The sequence below is a fragment of the Zophobas morio genome, unplaced genomic scaffold (genome assembly GCF_036711695.1).
Source record: "Zophobas morio isolate AGI-343-1 ecotype UQ-CSIRO unplaced genomic scaffold, CSIRO_AGI_Zmor_V1 ptg000010l, whole genome shotgun sequence".
In the NCBI taxonomy this organism is placed as follows: domain Eukaryota; kingdom Metazoa; phylum Arthropoda; class Insecta; order Coleoptera; family Tenebrionidae; genus Zophobas; species Zophobas morio.
In genome coordinates, this window is record NW_026972115.1 from 1,631,080 (window position 1) to 1,644,515 (window position 13,436).

The window sequence follows — 13,436 nt, forward strand, 5'->3', positions numbered from 1 at the left end:
AAATCGAAAAAAAAAATGGAAGAATTGAAAAAATCTAAAACTGAAATAATGAAAGAACGAGAAATTGAAACATTAAAAAATTGAAAAATCTCGAGAAATCGAAACATCAAAAAATAAAAAAAATGAAAAAAAAAATACAAAACGAAATGTCGAAAAATCGAAAATTTAAAAAATGTCTTAAGTTTCTACGAATTAAAAGTCATTTAATTGGGATGGGGTGGGTCGGCGGGGTTTATATTTTGTCTTCTTTTCTTAATATATATAGCAACGTCAGCGGCAAGTTTATAAATCGACCCGAAGTTTTTCAATACGTTTCGTTACATCGAAAATTTAAAATACATATTAAAAAACAGAAAAATCGAAAAATTGGAAAATAGAGAAATTGAAACATTTAAAAATGGAACAATTGAAAAATTTTAAATAGAAAAATTTTAAATTTTAAAAATCAAAAAATGGAAACATCTAGAAATCGAAAAATTGAAAGCCCAAAACAAATTTAAAAATGCGAAAAACTGGAAAACAGAAAACTCAAAGTACTGCAACAGCGAGAATTCGAAAAATTCAAAATTAAAAAAAAATGGGAAAATTAAAATGTACAGAAACTGAAGAATCAAAAAATTGAAAAATCTCGACAAATTCAAACATTAAAAAATCAAAAAATTCAATCCATCAGTCAAAGATTAAAAACTTGAAAATACGTAAAATTGAAGAATTGAAAAAGCACCGAAAAGTGGAGAAATCGAGAAATGGGAAAAAATCGAGAAATCGAAAATTCGAATAATCGAGGAATCAAAAATTCGAAAAATCGACAAACTAAAACTTAGAAACGACAATTGAAATTTGGAAAATCGAAAAAAAATGGAAGAATTGAAAAAATCTAAAACTGAAATAATGAAAGAACGAGAAATTGAAACATTAAAAAATTGAAAAATCTCGAGAAATCGAAACATCAAAAAATAAAAAAAATGAAAAAAAAAATACAAAACGAAATGTCGAAAAATCGAAATTTAAAAAATGTCTTAGTTTTTACGAATAAAAAGTCATTTAATTGGGATGGGGTGGGTCGGCGGGGTTTATATTTTGTCTTCTTTTCTTAATATATATAGCAACGTCAGCGGCAAGTTTATAAATCGACCCGAAGTTTTTCACCACGTTTCGTTACATCGAAAATTTAAAATATTAAAAAACAGAAAAATCGAAAAATTGGAAAATAGAGAAATTGAAACCTTAAAAAATGGAACAATTGAAAAATTTTAAATAGAAAAATTTTAAATTTTAAAAATCAAAAAATGGAAACATCTAGAAATCGAAAAATTGAAAGCCTAAAACAAATTTAAAAATTCGAAAAACTGGAAAACAGAAAACTCAAAGTACTGCAACAGCGAGGATTCGAAAAATTCAAAATTAAAAAAAAAATGGAAAAATTAAAATGTACAGAAACTGAAGAATAAAAAAATTGAAAAATCTCGACAAATTCAAACATTAAAAAATCAAAAAATTCAATCCATCAGTCAAAGATTAAAAACTTGAAAATACGTAAAATTGAAGATTTGAAAAAGCACCGAAAAGTGGAAAAATCGAGAAATGGGAAAAAATCGAGAAATAAAAATTCGAATAATCGAGGAATCAAAAATTCGAAAAATCGACAGACTAAAACTTAGAAACGACAATTGAAATTTGGAAAATCGAAAAAAAAAATGGAAGAATTGAAAAAATCTAAAACTGAAATAATGAAAGAACGAGAAATTGAAACATTAAAAAATTGAAAAATCTTGAGAAATCGAAACATCAAAAAATAAAAAAAATAAAAAAAAAATACAAAACGAAATGTCGAAAAATCGAAAATTTAAAAAATGTCTTAAGTTTCTACGAATAAAAAGTCATTTAATCAGAATGGGGTGGGTCGGCGGGGTTTATATTTTGTCTTCTTTTCTTAATATATATAGCAACGTCAGCGGCAAGTTTATAAATCGACCCGAAGTTTTTCACCACGTTTCGTTACATCGAAAATTTAAAATATTAAAAAACAGAAAAATCGAAAAATTGGAAAATAGAGAAATTGAAACCTTAAAAAATGGAACAATTGAAAAATTTAAAATAGAAAAATTTTAAATTTTAAAAATCAAAAAATGGAAACATCTAGAAATCGAAAAATTGAAAGCCCAAAATAAATTTAAAAATTCGAAAAACTGGAAAACAGAAAACTCAAAGTACTGCAACAGCGAGAATTCGAAAAATTCAAAATTAAAAAAAAAAAGGAAAAATTAAAATGTACAGAAACTGAAGAATCAAAAAATTGACAAATCTCGACAAATTCAAACATTAAAAAATCAAAAAATTCAATCCATCAGTCAAAGATTAAAAACTTGAAAATACGTAAAATTGAAGAATTGAAAAAGCACCGAAAAGTGGAGAAATCGAGAAATGGGAAAAAATCGAGAAATCGAAAATTCGAATAATCGAGGAATCAAAAATTCGAAAAATCGACAAACTAAAACTTAGAAACGACAATTGAAATTTGGAAAATCGAAAAAAAAAAATTGAAGAATTGAAAAAGTTAAAACTGAAATAATGCAAGAACGAGAAATTGAAACATTAAAAAATTGAAAAATCTCGAGAAATCGAAACATCAAAAAATAAAAAAAATGAAAAAAAAAATACAAAACGAAATGTCGAAAAATCGAAAATTTAAAAAATGTCTTAAGTTTCTACGAATAAAAAGTCATTTAATTGGAATGGGGTGGGTCGGCGGGGTTTATATTTTGTCTTTTTTTCTTAATAAATATAGCAACGTCAGCGGCAAGTTTATAAATCGACCCGAAATTTTTCACCACGTTTCGTTACATCGAAAATTTAAAATATTAAAAAACAGAAAAATCGAAAAATTGGAAAATAGAGAAACTGAAACATTAAAAAATGGAACAATTGAAAAATTTAAAATAGAAAAATTTTAAATTTTAAAAATCAAAAAATGGAAACATCTAGAAATCGAAAAATTGAAAGCCCAAAATAAATTTAAAAATTCGAAAAACTGGAAAACAGAAAACTCAAAGTACTGCAACAGCGAGAATTCGAAAAATTCAAAATTAAAAAAAAAGGAAAAATTAAAATGTAGAGAAACTGAAGAATAAAAAAATTGAAAAATCTCGACAAATTCAAACGTTAAAAAATCAAAAAATTCAATCCATCAGTCAAAGATTAAAAACTTGATAATACGTAAAATTGAAGAATTGAAAAAGCACCGAAAAGTGGAGAAATCGAGAAATGGGAAAAAATCGAGAAATCGAAAATTCGAATAATCGAGGAATCAAAAATTCGAAAAATCGACAAACTAAAACTTAGAAACGACAATTGAAATTTGGAAAATCGAAAAAAAATGGAAGAATTGAAAAAATCTAAAACTGAAATAATGAAAGAACGAGAAATTGAAACATTAAAAAATTGAAAAATCTCGAGAAATCGAAACATCAAAAAATAAAAAAAATGAAAAAAAAAATACAAAACGAAATGTCGAAAAATCGAAATTTAAAAAATGTCTTAGTTTTTACGAATAAAAAGTCATTTAATTGGGATGGGGTGGGTCGGCGGGGTTTATATTTTGTCTTCTTTTCTTAATATATATAGCAACGTCAGCGGCAAGTTTATAAATCGACCCGAAGTTTTTCACCACGTTTCGTTACATCGAAAATTTAAAATATTAAAAAACAGAAAAATCGAAAAATTGGAAAATAGAGAAATTGAAACCTTAAAAAATGGAACAATTGAAAAATTTTAAATAGAAAAATTTTAAATTTTAAAAATCAAAAAATGGAAACATCTAGAAATCGAAAAATTGAAAGCCCAAAACAAATTTAAAAATTCGAAAAACTGGAAAACAGAAAACTCAAAGTACTGCAACAGCGAGGATTCGAAAAATTCAAAATTAAAAAAAAAATGGAAAAATTAAAATGTACAGAAACTGAAGAATAAAAAAATTGAAAAATCTCGACAAATTCAAACATTAAAAAATCAAAAAATTCAATCCATCAGTCAAAGATTAAAAACTTGAAAATACGTAAAATTGAAGATTTGAAAAAGCACCGAAAAGTGGAAAAATCGAGAAATGGGAAAAAATCGAGAAATAAAAATTCGAATAATCGAGGAATCAAAAATTCGAAAAATCGACAGACTAAAACTTAGAAACGACAATTGAAATTTGGAAAATCGAAAAAAAAAATGGAAGAATTGAAAAAATCTAAAACTGAAATAATGAAAGAACGAGAAATTGAAACATTAAAAAATTGAAAAATCTTGAGAAATCGAAACATCAAAAAATAAAAAAAATAAAAAAAAAATACAAAACGAAATGTCGAAAAATCGAAAATTTAAAAAATGTCTTAAGTTTCTACGAATAAAAAGTCATTTAATTAGAATGGGGTGGGTCGGCGGGGTTTATATTTTGTCTTCTTTTCTTAATATATATAGCAACGTCAGCGGCAAGTTTATAAATCGACCCGAAGTTTTTCACCACGTTTCGTTACATCGAAAATTTAAAATATTAAAAAACAGAAAAATCGAAAAATTGGAAAATAGAGAAATTGAAACCTTAAAAAATGGAACAATTGAAAAATTTAAAATAGAAAAATTTTAAATTTTAAAAATCAAAAAATGGAAACATCTAGAAATCGAAAAATTGAAAGCCCAAAATAAATTTAAAAATTCGAAAAACTGGAAAACAGAAAACTCAAAGTACTGCAACAGCGAGAATTCGAAAAATTCAAAATTAAAAAAAAAAGGAAAAATTAAAATGTACAGAAACTGAAGAATCAAAAAATTGACAAATCTCGACAAATTCAAACATTAAAAAATCAAAAAATTCAATCCATCAGTCAAAGATTAAAAACTTGAAAATACGTAAAATTGAAGAATTGAAAAAGCACCGAAAAGTGGAGAAATCGAGAAATGGGAAAAAAACGAGAAATCGAAAATTCGAATAATCGAGGAATCAAAAATTCGAAAAATCGACAAACTAAAACTTAGAAACGACAATTGAAATTTGGAAAATCGAAAAAAAAAATTGAAGAATTGAAAAAGTTAAAACTGAAATAATGAAAGAACGAGAAATTGAAACATTAAAAAATTGAAAAATCTCGAGAAATCGAAACATCAAAAAATAAAAAAAATGAAAAAAAAAATACAAAACGAAATGTCGAAAAATCGAAAATTTAAAAAATGTCTTAAGTTTCTACGAATAAAAAGTCATTTAATTGGAATGGGGTGGGTCGGCGGGGTTTATATTTTGTCTTTTTTTCTTAATAAATATAGCAACGTCAGCGGCAAGTTTATAAATCGACCCGAAATTTTTCACCACGTTTCGTTACATCGAAAATTTAAAATATTAAAAAACAGAAAAATCGAAAAATTGGAAAATAGAGAAACTGAAACATTAAAAAATGGAACAATTGAAAAATTTAAAATAGAAAAATTTTAAATTTTAAAAATCAAAAAATGGAAACATCTAGAAATCGAAAAATTGAAAGCCCAAAATAAATTTAAAAATTCGAAAAACTGGAAAACAGAAAACTCAAAGTACTGCAACAGCGAGAATTCGAAAAATTCAAAGTTAAAAAAAAAGGAAAAATTAAAATGTTGCGAAACTGAAGAATAAAAAAATTGAAAAATCTCGACAAATTCAAACGTTAAAAAATCAAAAAATTCAATCCATCAGTCAAAGATTAAAAACTTGATAATACGTAAAATTGAAGAATTGAAAAAGCACCGAAAATTGGAGAAATCGAGAAATAGGAATAAATATTTATTAAACAACGAATAAATCCGTGGGTGTGTCGGTGCTTTTGTGTTTCTTGCGTTGGCAGCGATCACTCTACACATGAGTCGGAAGTGAGGATCGCCATTTTGCGTAATTTTTGAGGTAAGTTTATTTCAAAAAGTACGTTTTATTTGTAATAATTTTCATCATTGTGGGTGCTTCGGGGACTTTGTGGCCCCCCCAGTTCCCACTTTATCGGATTGCGGCTTTTCACTTTACACGTGATTGCGTCAAGGTGGCTGCCACCTTTGATTAGGTAATCACTGACAGTTCGCAAACTAACTTGGTCGTTTTAGATAATGGCTGGCAGACTCTTGTCGATGAGGGCTCTGCCCCTCAGGGTGTCGTTCCAGAAAGCTTCCATGAGCGATATGCGCTCCATTATCGGTAATAGGGAAATCGTAGGTTTTGGGTACAACGGACAGCCCAACTACGCGGATCGCCCAGATTTCCCCCTACCGGCTATCCGATGGAAGGAAAGCACGGCAGACATTCAAGTAAGTTCCCCCATTTTTCGGACCCTTGTGACCGAAAGTGTTTAGGCCCTACGAGAAAAAGAGAAGGGTGATTGGCGAAAATTGAGCCTTGAGGAGAAAAAAGCGCTTTATAGAGCGTCCTTCTGTCAAACGTTTTCAGAAATGAAAGCCCCCACGGGAGAGTGGAAGTCGGTGATAGGGTGCGCCCTCATGTTAATGTCGCTGGGTTTCTGGGGCTACTACTTCATGAAGACTTTCGGTAAGTTGGTAAAGTGTGACAGTGCAGCTGCTACTAATTGGGTTGTAGTGTACGGTCCGCTACCTGAGAGTTTCAAGGAAGAAAATAGAAGTGCGCAGTTGAGGCGTATCATCGATTTGCAAGTTAACCCCATCCAGGGTCTTGGTTCAAAGTGGGACTACGAAAAGGACGAGTGGAAGAAGTAATTTCGTTCGAGTATTGAATGAGTGACAAATTCATTCGGTGTGTTAGTTAATTTAGCCCACTTTTAAATTACAGTCCATGTAATTAAACGTTTCTTTACTTACTTTTTCTTTATGTGATACCATTTCTTACATTATTTATGTAAAAGCGTTGATCAATAAACAGTCGGTTGAATTGGCGTATTGATTGAGATAGGTTGGCAACAATGCGGTTGTTGTGTTGGCGACGCACCGTCTTGACGTTTGACGTTTACGACCTTGATGGCATCTACATAGAGGTTGTGTGAAATTCGTGCTGTGTTCTTTGTAATTTTAGTTCATAGTTCCTTCTAAATTTAGCTAAATAACATTTCCTCTTCTTTTGACAAAGGTGGGTATTTATTTGGCAACGCCGCCAAACTTGCGGTGCGAATCACAAACAAAAACTTCCTCCTTGGTTGCTGTTTACATTTTGTCTGATTGTTATCTGTGACTTTGATTGAGAGCACTTTGGCAAATTTAAACTAATCTTTGACTTCCTGATAACAGCGCAGTTTTCAGATGGCGGCTGTCGGTGACCTGTGGGTGTCTTGGTTCAGTTGTTGCGTGCAACAGCCGCAAAAACGAAGAATTCGGATTGACAGGTAGAGACAAACGGGGTGAAATTCGTGTAATGCGGGTTGTTACAGGTCGATGATTGGCTCGCCGACTAATTTCCAGCACACGGGACACATAGGGAGCAGGGACGTCGAAATGCCCGGCGATCAACTCGTAGCGTTACAGAACCAAATGAAAAGTAAAGGTGGCTACGACACCACCTACAAGGTATGACTTACTCAGTGGAAACAATTTTATTGGTTGGTGGTTTGCAGGAGTTGAACTGGTGCCAATGACTTGTTATTATTTATTGTGACAGTGCGAATGTGTATTTATTCAAAGTATTAGGTCACACGGATGCGTGTATATATGTGTTGTTTTGTATATAGGAAAGGTAGCATTGAAGTGTATTCAAATCCGCATTTATCTTACATACCTACATTAGGTTTATAAGTGCACTCGATTTCATTCGTCACGTTATTTGTTATCATTCAAGTGGTGCTCTTGTTATCAGTTTTGTAAACATGATAGTTATAAGCCGTGCCAAAAATCATCTAAGTTAAGTATTTTACTCTTATTTAAACCAAAATTTGTTGTGATTTATGTTTTATTGTTAACACAGACCTAGCAATACAATGCCTTCATGTGTAACCTTCTCATGGAACGAGGTTCCAAGTCGCCTTAACGAAGTGAAATATTTTTGCACATACCTGTTGAAGCACAAGTATTATTCTTGATAATTACTGTTACTGTACTTACTAGTGTAAATTTGTATCGTATGAATAAAGTAGTTCAATGACAAGCGTTGAAACGGCGCGGGTTTTTAAACTGACAGGTGCGTCAGAGCATGGTAGAAGGAGACATGGTATAGGCATCCGATGTACCAATTTAAAAATGGTCTGCGCATCCATTTGTGACGTTAGGTGGCATCAACGACCTTGTGATTCTTGTGAGCTTCGCTAGGGAAGTCTAGGGAATTTCAGCTTGAGTTGTCATTGCTCTGTCCAATACGTCAATTAGTTGTCGGATAACGAATTGTATTTTAAATTTCGCGCTAATTTCACCCCACTTGACGTCACACCCGATGCGTATGCCTATACCATGTCTCCTTCTACCATGCGTCAGAGAACGTAGAGAAGCGTCATAGTTTAAACTGAATGACGATTGGGGACTCCTCGACTTATGTTGGCAACAGTGTTTGTTAGTAACTAGGAATAAAATTAACTACAATTTTTAACGACGCGTTTTAATTTCGACAAATTGACACTTTAATTCAGGTCACACGAATTACAGTTCGTCGTCCGAGAACTTGTTTGATCACTTGATCAGTTTTCAGTTTACTCCTATTTATTTTTTGGATTTTACAATTTCTTAATTTTTCAATTTCTCGGTTTTCTGTTTTTCTCTTCAATTTTACGATTTTTAAATATTTCGATTTTTCAATTTTTGACTTTTATAAACCCTTTACTTGTCGATTTTTCAGGTTTTCAATTTTTCTATTTATTCAGGTTTCGATTTCTCAATTTTTTAATTTCTGAGTTTTTGGACATTTCACGAACGACGATCTTATGATTTTGCAGGTTTTTGATTTTTCGATTCTTTAGGTTCTCAGTTTTTGTATATTTCAGTTTTGGAATTTTTCAATATTTCGATTCTTCGACTTTTCGATTTTTGACTCCTGAATTTTTCGATGTGTCGATTATTTTACTTTTTCGATTTTTCAATTTTTTGATTTTGAAATTTTAGATTTTTTAATTTTTAAAAAGTAAGATTTTTCGATTTCTCGATTTTTCAGTTCAGTTCTTCGGTATTTGAATTTTTCAAATGTTTTGATTTTTCGACTTCCCGGTTTTAGATTTTCTGTTTTTCAATTGTCGTTTTTTCAAATTTGACATTTATAAATTGCCAATTTTTCGATTTTTCAATTAATCGATGTTTCGATTTTCCCATTTCTTGACCTTCGAGTGTTTCGATTTTCCTGTACTTCAATTCTTTAATTTTTTGATTTTTCAATTTTTGGATTTTTTAGGGTTTCTATTTTTCGACTTCACTTTTTTGATTTTTCGATTTTTTATTTCAATTCTTCGGCTTTTCTATTTTTAACTTCTGGATTTTTCGATGTGTCTACCTTTTTACTTTTTCAAAATCGATTAAATGAAACATTATAAAATCGAGAAAATGAAAATTAAAAAAATCAGGAAAATGAAAAATAAAAATCAAGAGTTTGAAAAAATAAGGAAACGCAAAATTAATTCATTGAAAAATTAAAGAAAATGAAAAAAACGAAAAAATGTGGCTTAAAAAAATTGGTCGAAGGAAAATAAATCCAGATTTTTCGAAAAATTATGAGATTTCATTTTGCGAATTTTATTTTTTATAATAACCCTTATTTTTTAAATTGGAAATCGAATATTGAAAATTTGAAAAATTGAATAAGCGAAAAATTATAATTTTGTGTTTTTTATTTTTTCGTGTTTCAGTTTCATAATTTTTCGCTTTTTCAATTCCAATTTTTGCAATTTCCTAATTCTAGATATTAGATTTATTATTTTTTGCTTTTTCAGTTTTTCAGATTTTTGATTTCTGTTTTTCATGTTTCCGATTTTTTAATTTTAATTTTTTCAATTTTATATCACAATTTTTCATTTTTTTTATTTCCTTTATTTTTCAGTTGTTCGAGTTTCCAATTTTTAATTTTTCCGACTTCTTTAATTTCCAATATTTCACTTTTACAATACATTTTTTTTTCAGTTTTGCACATTCGATTTTTAGCTTCCACTTTTACAATACATTTTTTTTTTCAATTTTGCACTTTTCAATTTTAGCTTCCTTAATTTTTATTCTTTCGATTTTTGAATTTTTCGTTTCTTCAAGTTTTCAAGTTCTTGATTTCCAATTTTTAGAGTTTTCAAGGTTTTTTTTATTTTAGATTTTTCTATTTTACAATTTTGCATTTTTTCCATTTTTTTATGCGAAAAGTTTAAAAATCGAAAAATTAGAAAATCGGGAAAAATGAAAAAACCCAAAACTTGAAAAAATGAGAAATTGGAAAATCGAAAAATTGTAACTCGAAGGACTGAAGAAACGAAAAATTCAAACATTGAAAAACGAAAATTGGAGAAACTTAAAAATCGAAAAAAATAATTAATCCAAAAACTGGAAATAAACGAAAATTGGAAAATCGAAAAATATAAAAAAAAATCTGAAATCGTAAAAATGTGAAAATTTTTAAAAATTATATAATAATGATTTATTACATATTTCAATGAACACTAGAAAAATTGCAAATCAAAAATTGAAGAAACATAAAATTGAAAATTGCACAAACTGAAAAATCTAAAATCGAAACTAAAAAAGTGCAAATCGAAAAATTACAAAAATCAAGATTAAAATTGAGAAACTTAAAAATCCAAAAATCAAAATATGTACAGTATTGTCCGGTTATAATGAACCCGCTTGTAATGAACTTCCGGCTATAGTGTACTGTATTTCAAGTAACGAAATTTTTTCCATATATCTAATGTATTTTTTTTCGGTTATAATGAACCACTGAATCCGCTTGTAATGAACTTTCGGATAAAATGAACTAAATATTATTCAAAATAAAGTGCAGTTTTCCGTTTATAATGAACTTTTCGGGGATTCCCTGATTTACGCGCTACGCATTTCCCCACCAACTTGCTTTCTGTGCCAGTCGATTCTTGGTCACTGTGTCGAAGTAGCGCTACATAAGTACTTACTTGTGTAATAACATTGTTCGAAATGGAAAAACAAAAACGTAAAGCTCTAACCTTAAAGGACAAGTATGATATTATACAAAAAATACAAAGTGGTGTTAAACAACGCGATGTTAGCCAGGAAATGAACTTGATAAAATCCACTGTTTCTATGATATGGAAGCAAAGAGAAGCCATTTTATCAGCGTATGGTCAGGGAAATTCTACGTGTAAAAAAATGAGAAAATCAAAGCACCATGAAATGGATCAAGGGCTTCTTAAGTGGTTTACACAAAAAAGACAAGAAAACGTTCCTGTAAGTGGTATTATTCTACAAGAAAAAGCTAATGAAATGGGTAGTAAAATCGAAAACAAAGACTTCAAGTGTTCTAAAAGTTGGATTGAACGTTTTAAAAGAAGACATAATATCCGAACAGGAAAAATTGTGGGTGAGTCTGCAGCAGTAGATTTGAATGTTGTTAATGACTGGTTAACTAATGTTTGGCCTCATATTCGGAAAAACTATGACAGTGAAGACATTTTTAACGCTGATGAGACAGGGCTCTTTTATCAAATGACTCCTGATAAGACTTTAAAATTTGTGGGAGAAAGTTGTGCTGGAGGAAAGTTATCTAAATTGAGGATTACAGTTTTAGTAGCTGCCAATATGTCTGGAACAGAAAAAAGGAAATTGTTGGTTATAGGCAAATCTGCCAATCCTAGATGTTTCAAAAATAAACAATTGCCCGTAAAATACAAATCAAACCGTAACGCGTGGATGACCTCTGAAATTTTCACAAATGAACTGCTTGAATGGGATGAACAATTAAAACAAAAAAATAGGAAAATTGTACTTTTAGTTGATAACTGTACAGCTCACCCTGAGATTAAACTAAACCAAATTAAATTAGTTTTTATGCCACCGAATACGAGTTCAAAATTACAACCGATGGATCAAGGTGTAATTCATTCATTAAAGAGCCATTATAGGAAAATTTTACTCGCGCAGATGATAGAGGCTATGGACAACGGAAAAACATTTTCAGTTAGCATTTTAGATGCTGTAAATTTTATTCACATGGCTTGGCAAAAGGTTAGCAAAGATACAATAGCAAACTGTTTCAAGCATGGAGGATTTTCTGAAAAAAGTGCTGAATTTGATGCAGACGATGAGCTTCCCCTAACAGAATGGTTAAAAAAACATGAAGATGATCCTGGACTTATTTTCACAGATGTGGATAATGCAATTGAAATTGCAGTGCAAGAGAAAATCGGGGAATTTAATTTTGAAGAATATGTGGAAATTGATAACGACATAACGGTAACAGAAAGACTAACTGACGAGCAGATTATAGAATCAGTGACATCAGTCATGGCAACAAGTGACGAGGCCGAGGGTGAGGAAAATGAGTCTGATGAAGATGTTGATGTTTATGTTCCTTCTCTTAATGAAATGGCGCAAAAAATGGCAGAGACTCGCAACTTTTTAGAATCGCGCACTGTTCCGGAGCCTATATGGAACAGCTTTTGCAACCTCGAACGCTATATTAGTGACATTCACTTTTCTAATAGATATGTACAGACAAAAATAACTGATTTTGTCAAGTAGACTTGTGTTTATGTGACGTCTTGTTATATGTAATTACATAAATAGCTATGTTTTTTTTTATTTTTAGTTTATAAACCAAGAAATATTTTTTGAATTGTTCCCAACGTAGAATTGAAGTAAATTGAATTTAAACAAACGCAGTTTTTATTTTTCCGTTAATAGTGAACTTCGGATATAATGAACTAGTTTTGTTACATTTTTTGAGTTCATTATAACCGGACGCTACTGTATTGTAAAATCTATTTTTCGGCTTCACTTTTTTAGATTTTCTGTTTATCAATTATCATTTTGTCAAATTTTCGATTTTTTAATTTTTCAAATTTGACTTTCATAAACTCTCAATTTTTCGATTTTTCAATTAATCGATGTTTTGATTTTCCCATTTCTTGACCTTCGAGTGTTTCGATTTTCCTGTTCTTCACTTCTTTAATTTTTTGATTTTTCAGGTTTTTGATTTTTCAATTTTTCGATTTTTTAAGGTTTCTATTTTTCGACTTCACTTTTTTGATTTTTCGAGTTTTCAGTTTTAGGATTTTTGAGTATTTCAATTCTTCGGCTTTTGTATTTTTAACTTCTGGATTTTTCGATGTGTCTACCTTTTTACATTTTCAAAATCGATTAAATGAAACATTATAAAATCGAGAAAATGAAAATTAAAAAATCAGGAAAATGAAAAATAAAAATCAAGAATTTGAAAAAATAAGGAAACGAAAAATTAATTCATTGAAAAATTAAAGAAAATGAAAAAAACGAAAAAATGTGGCTTAAAAAAATTAGTCGAAGGAAAATAAATCCAGATTTTTCGAAAA

At 29.7% G+C, this 13,436-nt stretch overlaps 3 protein-coding genes across 6 annotated transcripts; all 3 read left to right on the top strand.

Moving 5' to 3' along the window:
* The first annotated feature begins 5,826 nt into the window (after window positions 1-5,826).
* LOC135126094 (cytochrome c oxidase subunit 4 isoform 1, mitochondrial-like) lies at window positions 5,827-6,830 on the top strand. 2 transcript variants are annotated; one of them, XM_064051901.1, is made up of 4 exons: window positions 5,827-5,911; window positions 6,106-6,306; window positions 6,352-6,544; window positions 6,593-6,830. In XM_064051901.1, exons 2-4 carry the CDS (start codon window positions 6,109-6,111, stop codon window positions 6,727-6,729), a joined length of 528 nt encoding a protein of 175 aa, XP_063907971.1. In that variant the 5' UTR covers window positions 5,827-5,911; window positions 6,106-6,108; the 3' UTR covers window positions 6,730-6,830. The 2 variants fall into 2 exon arrangements, with proteins under 2 accessions (XP_063907971.1, XP_063907972.1); XM_064051902.1 differs by having other exon boundaries at window positions 5,845-5,904; window positions 6,100-6,306.
* A 154-nt stretch (window positions 6,831-6,984) lies between these two features.
* Window positions 6,985-8,113, top strand: LOC135126095 (CDC42 small effector protein homolog). 3 transcript variants are annotated; one of them, XM_064051904.1, is made up of 4 exons: window positions 6,985-7,096; window positions 7,255-7,349; window positions 7,395-7,530; window positions 7,578-8,113. In XM_064051904.1, the coding sequence occupies exons 2-4, from the start codon at window positions 7,267-7,269 to the stop codon at window positions 7,596-7,598; spliced, it is 240 nt and encodes a 79-aa protein (XP_063907974.1). In that variant the 5' UTR covers window positions 6,985-7,096; window positions 7,255-7,266; the 3' UTR covers window positions 7,599-8,113. The 3 variants fall into 3 exon arrangements, with proteins under 3 accessions (XP_063907974.1, XP_063907975.1, XP_063907973.1); XM_064051905.1 differs by having other exon boundaries at window positions 7,260-7,349; XM_064051903.1 differs by having other exon boundaries at window positions 7,267-7,349.
* Window positions 8,114-11,064: 2,951 nt separating this feature from the next.
* Window positions 11,065-12,627, top strand: LOC135126429 (tigger transposable element-derived protein 4-like). The gene has a single exon (XM_064052477.1). It carries the CDS (start codon window positions 11,065-11,067, stop codon window positions 12,625-12,627), a length of 1,563 nt encoding a protein of 520 aa, XP_063908547.1.
* Window positions 12,628-13,436: the final 809 nt, after the last annotated feature.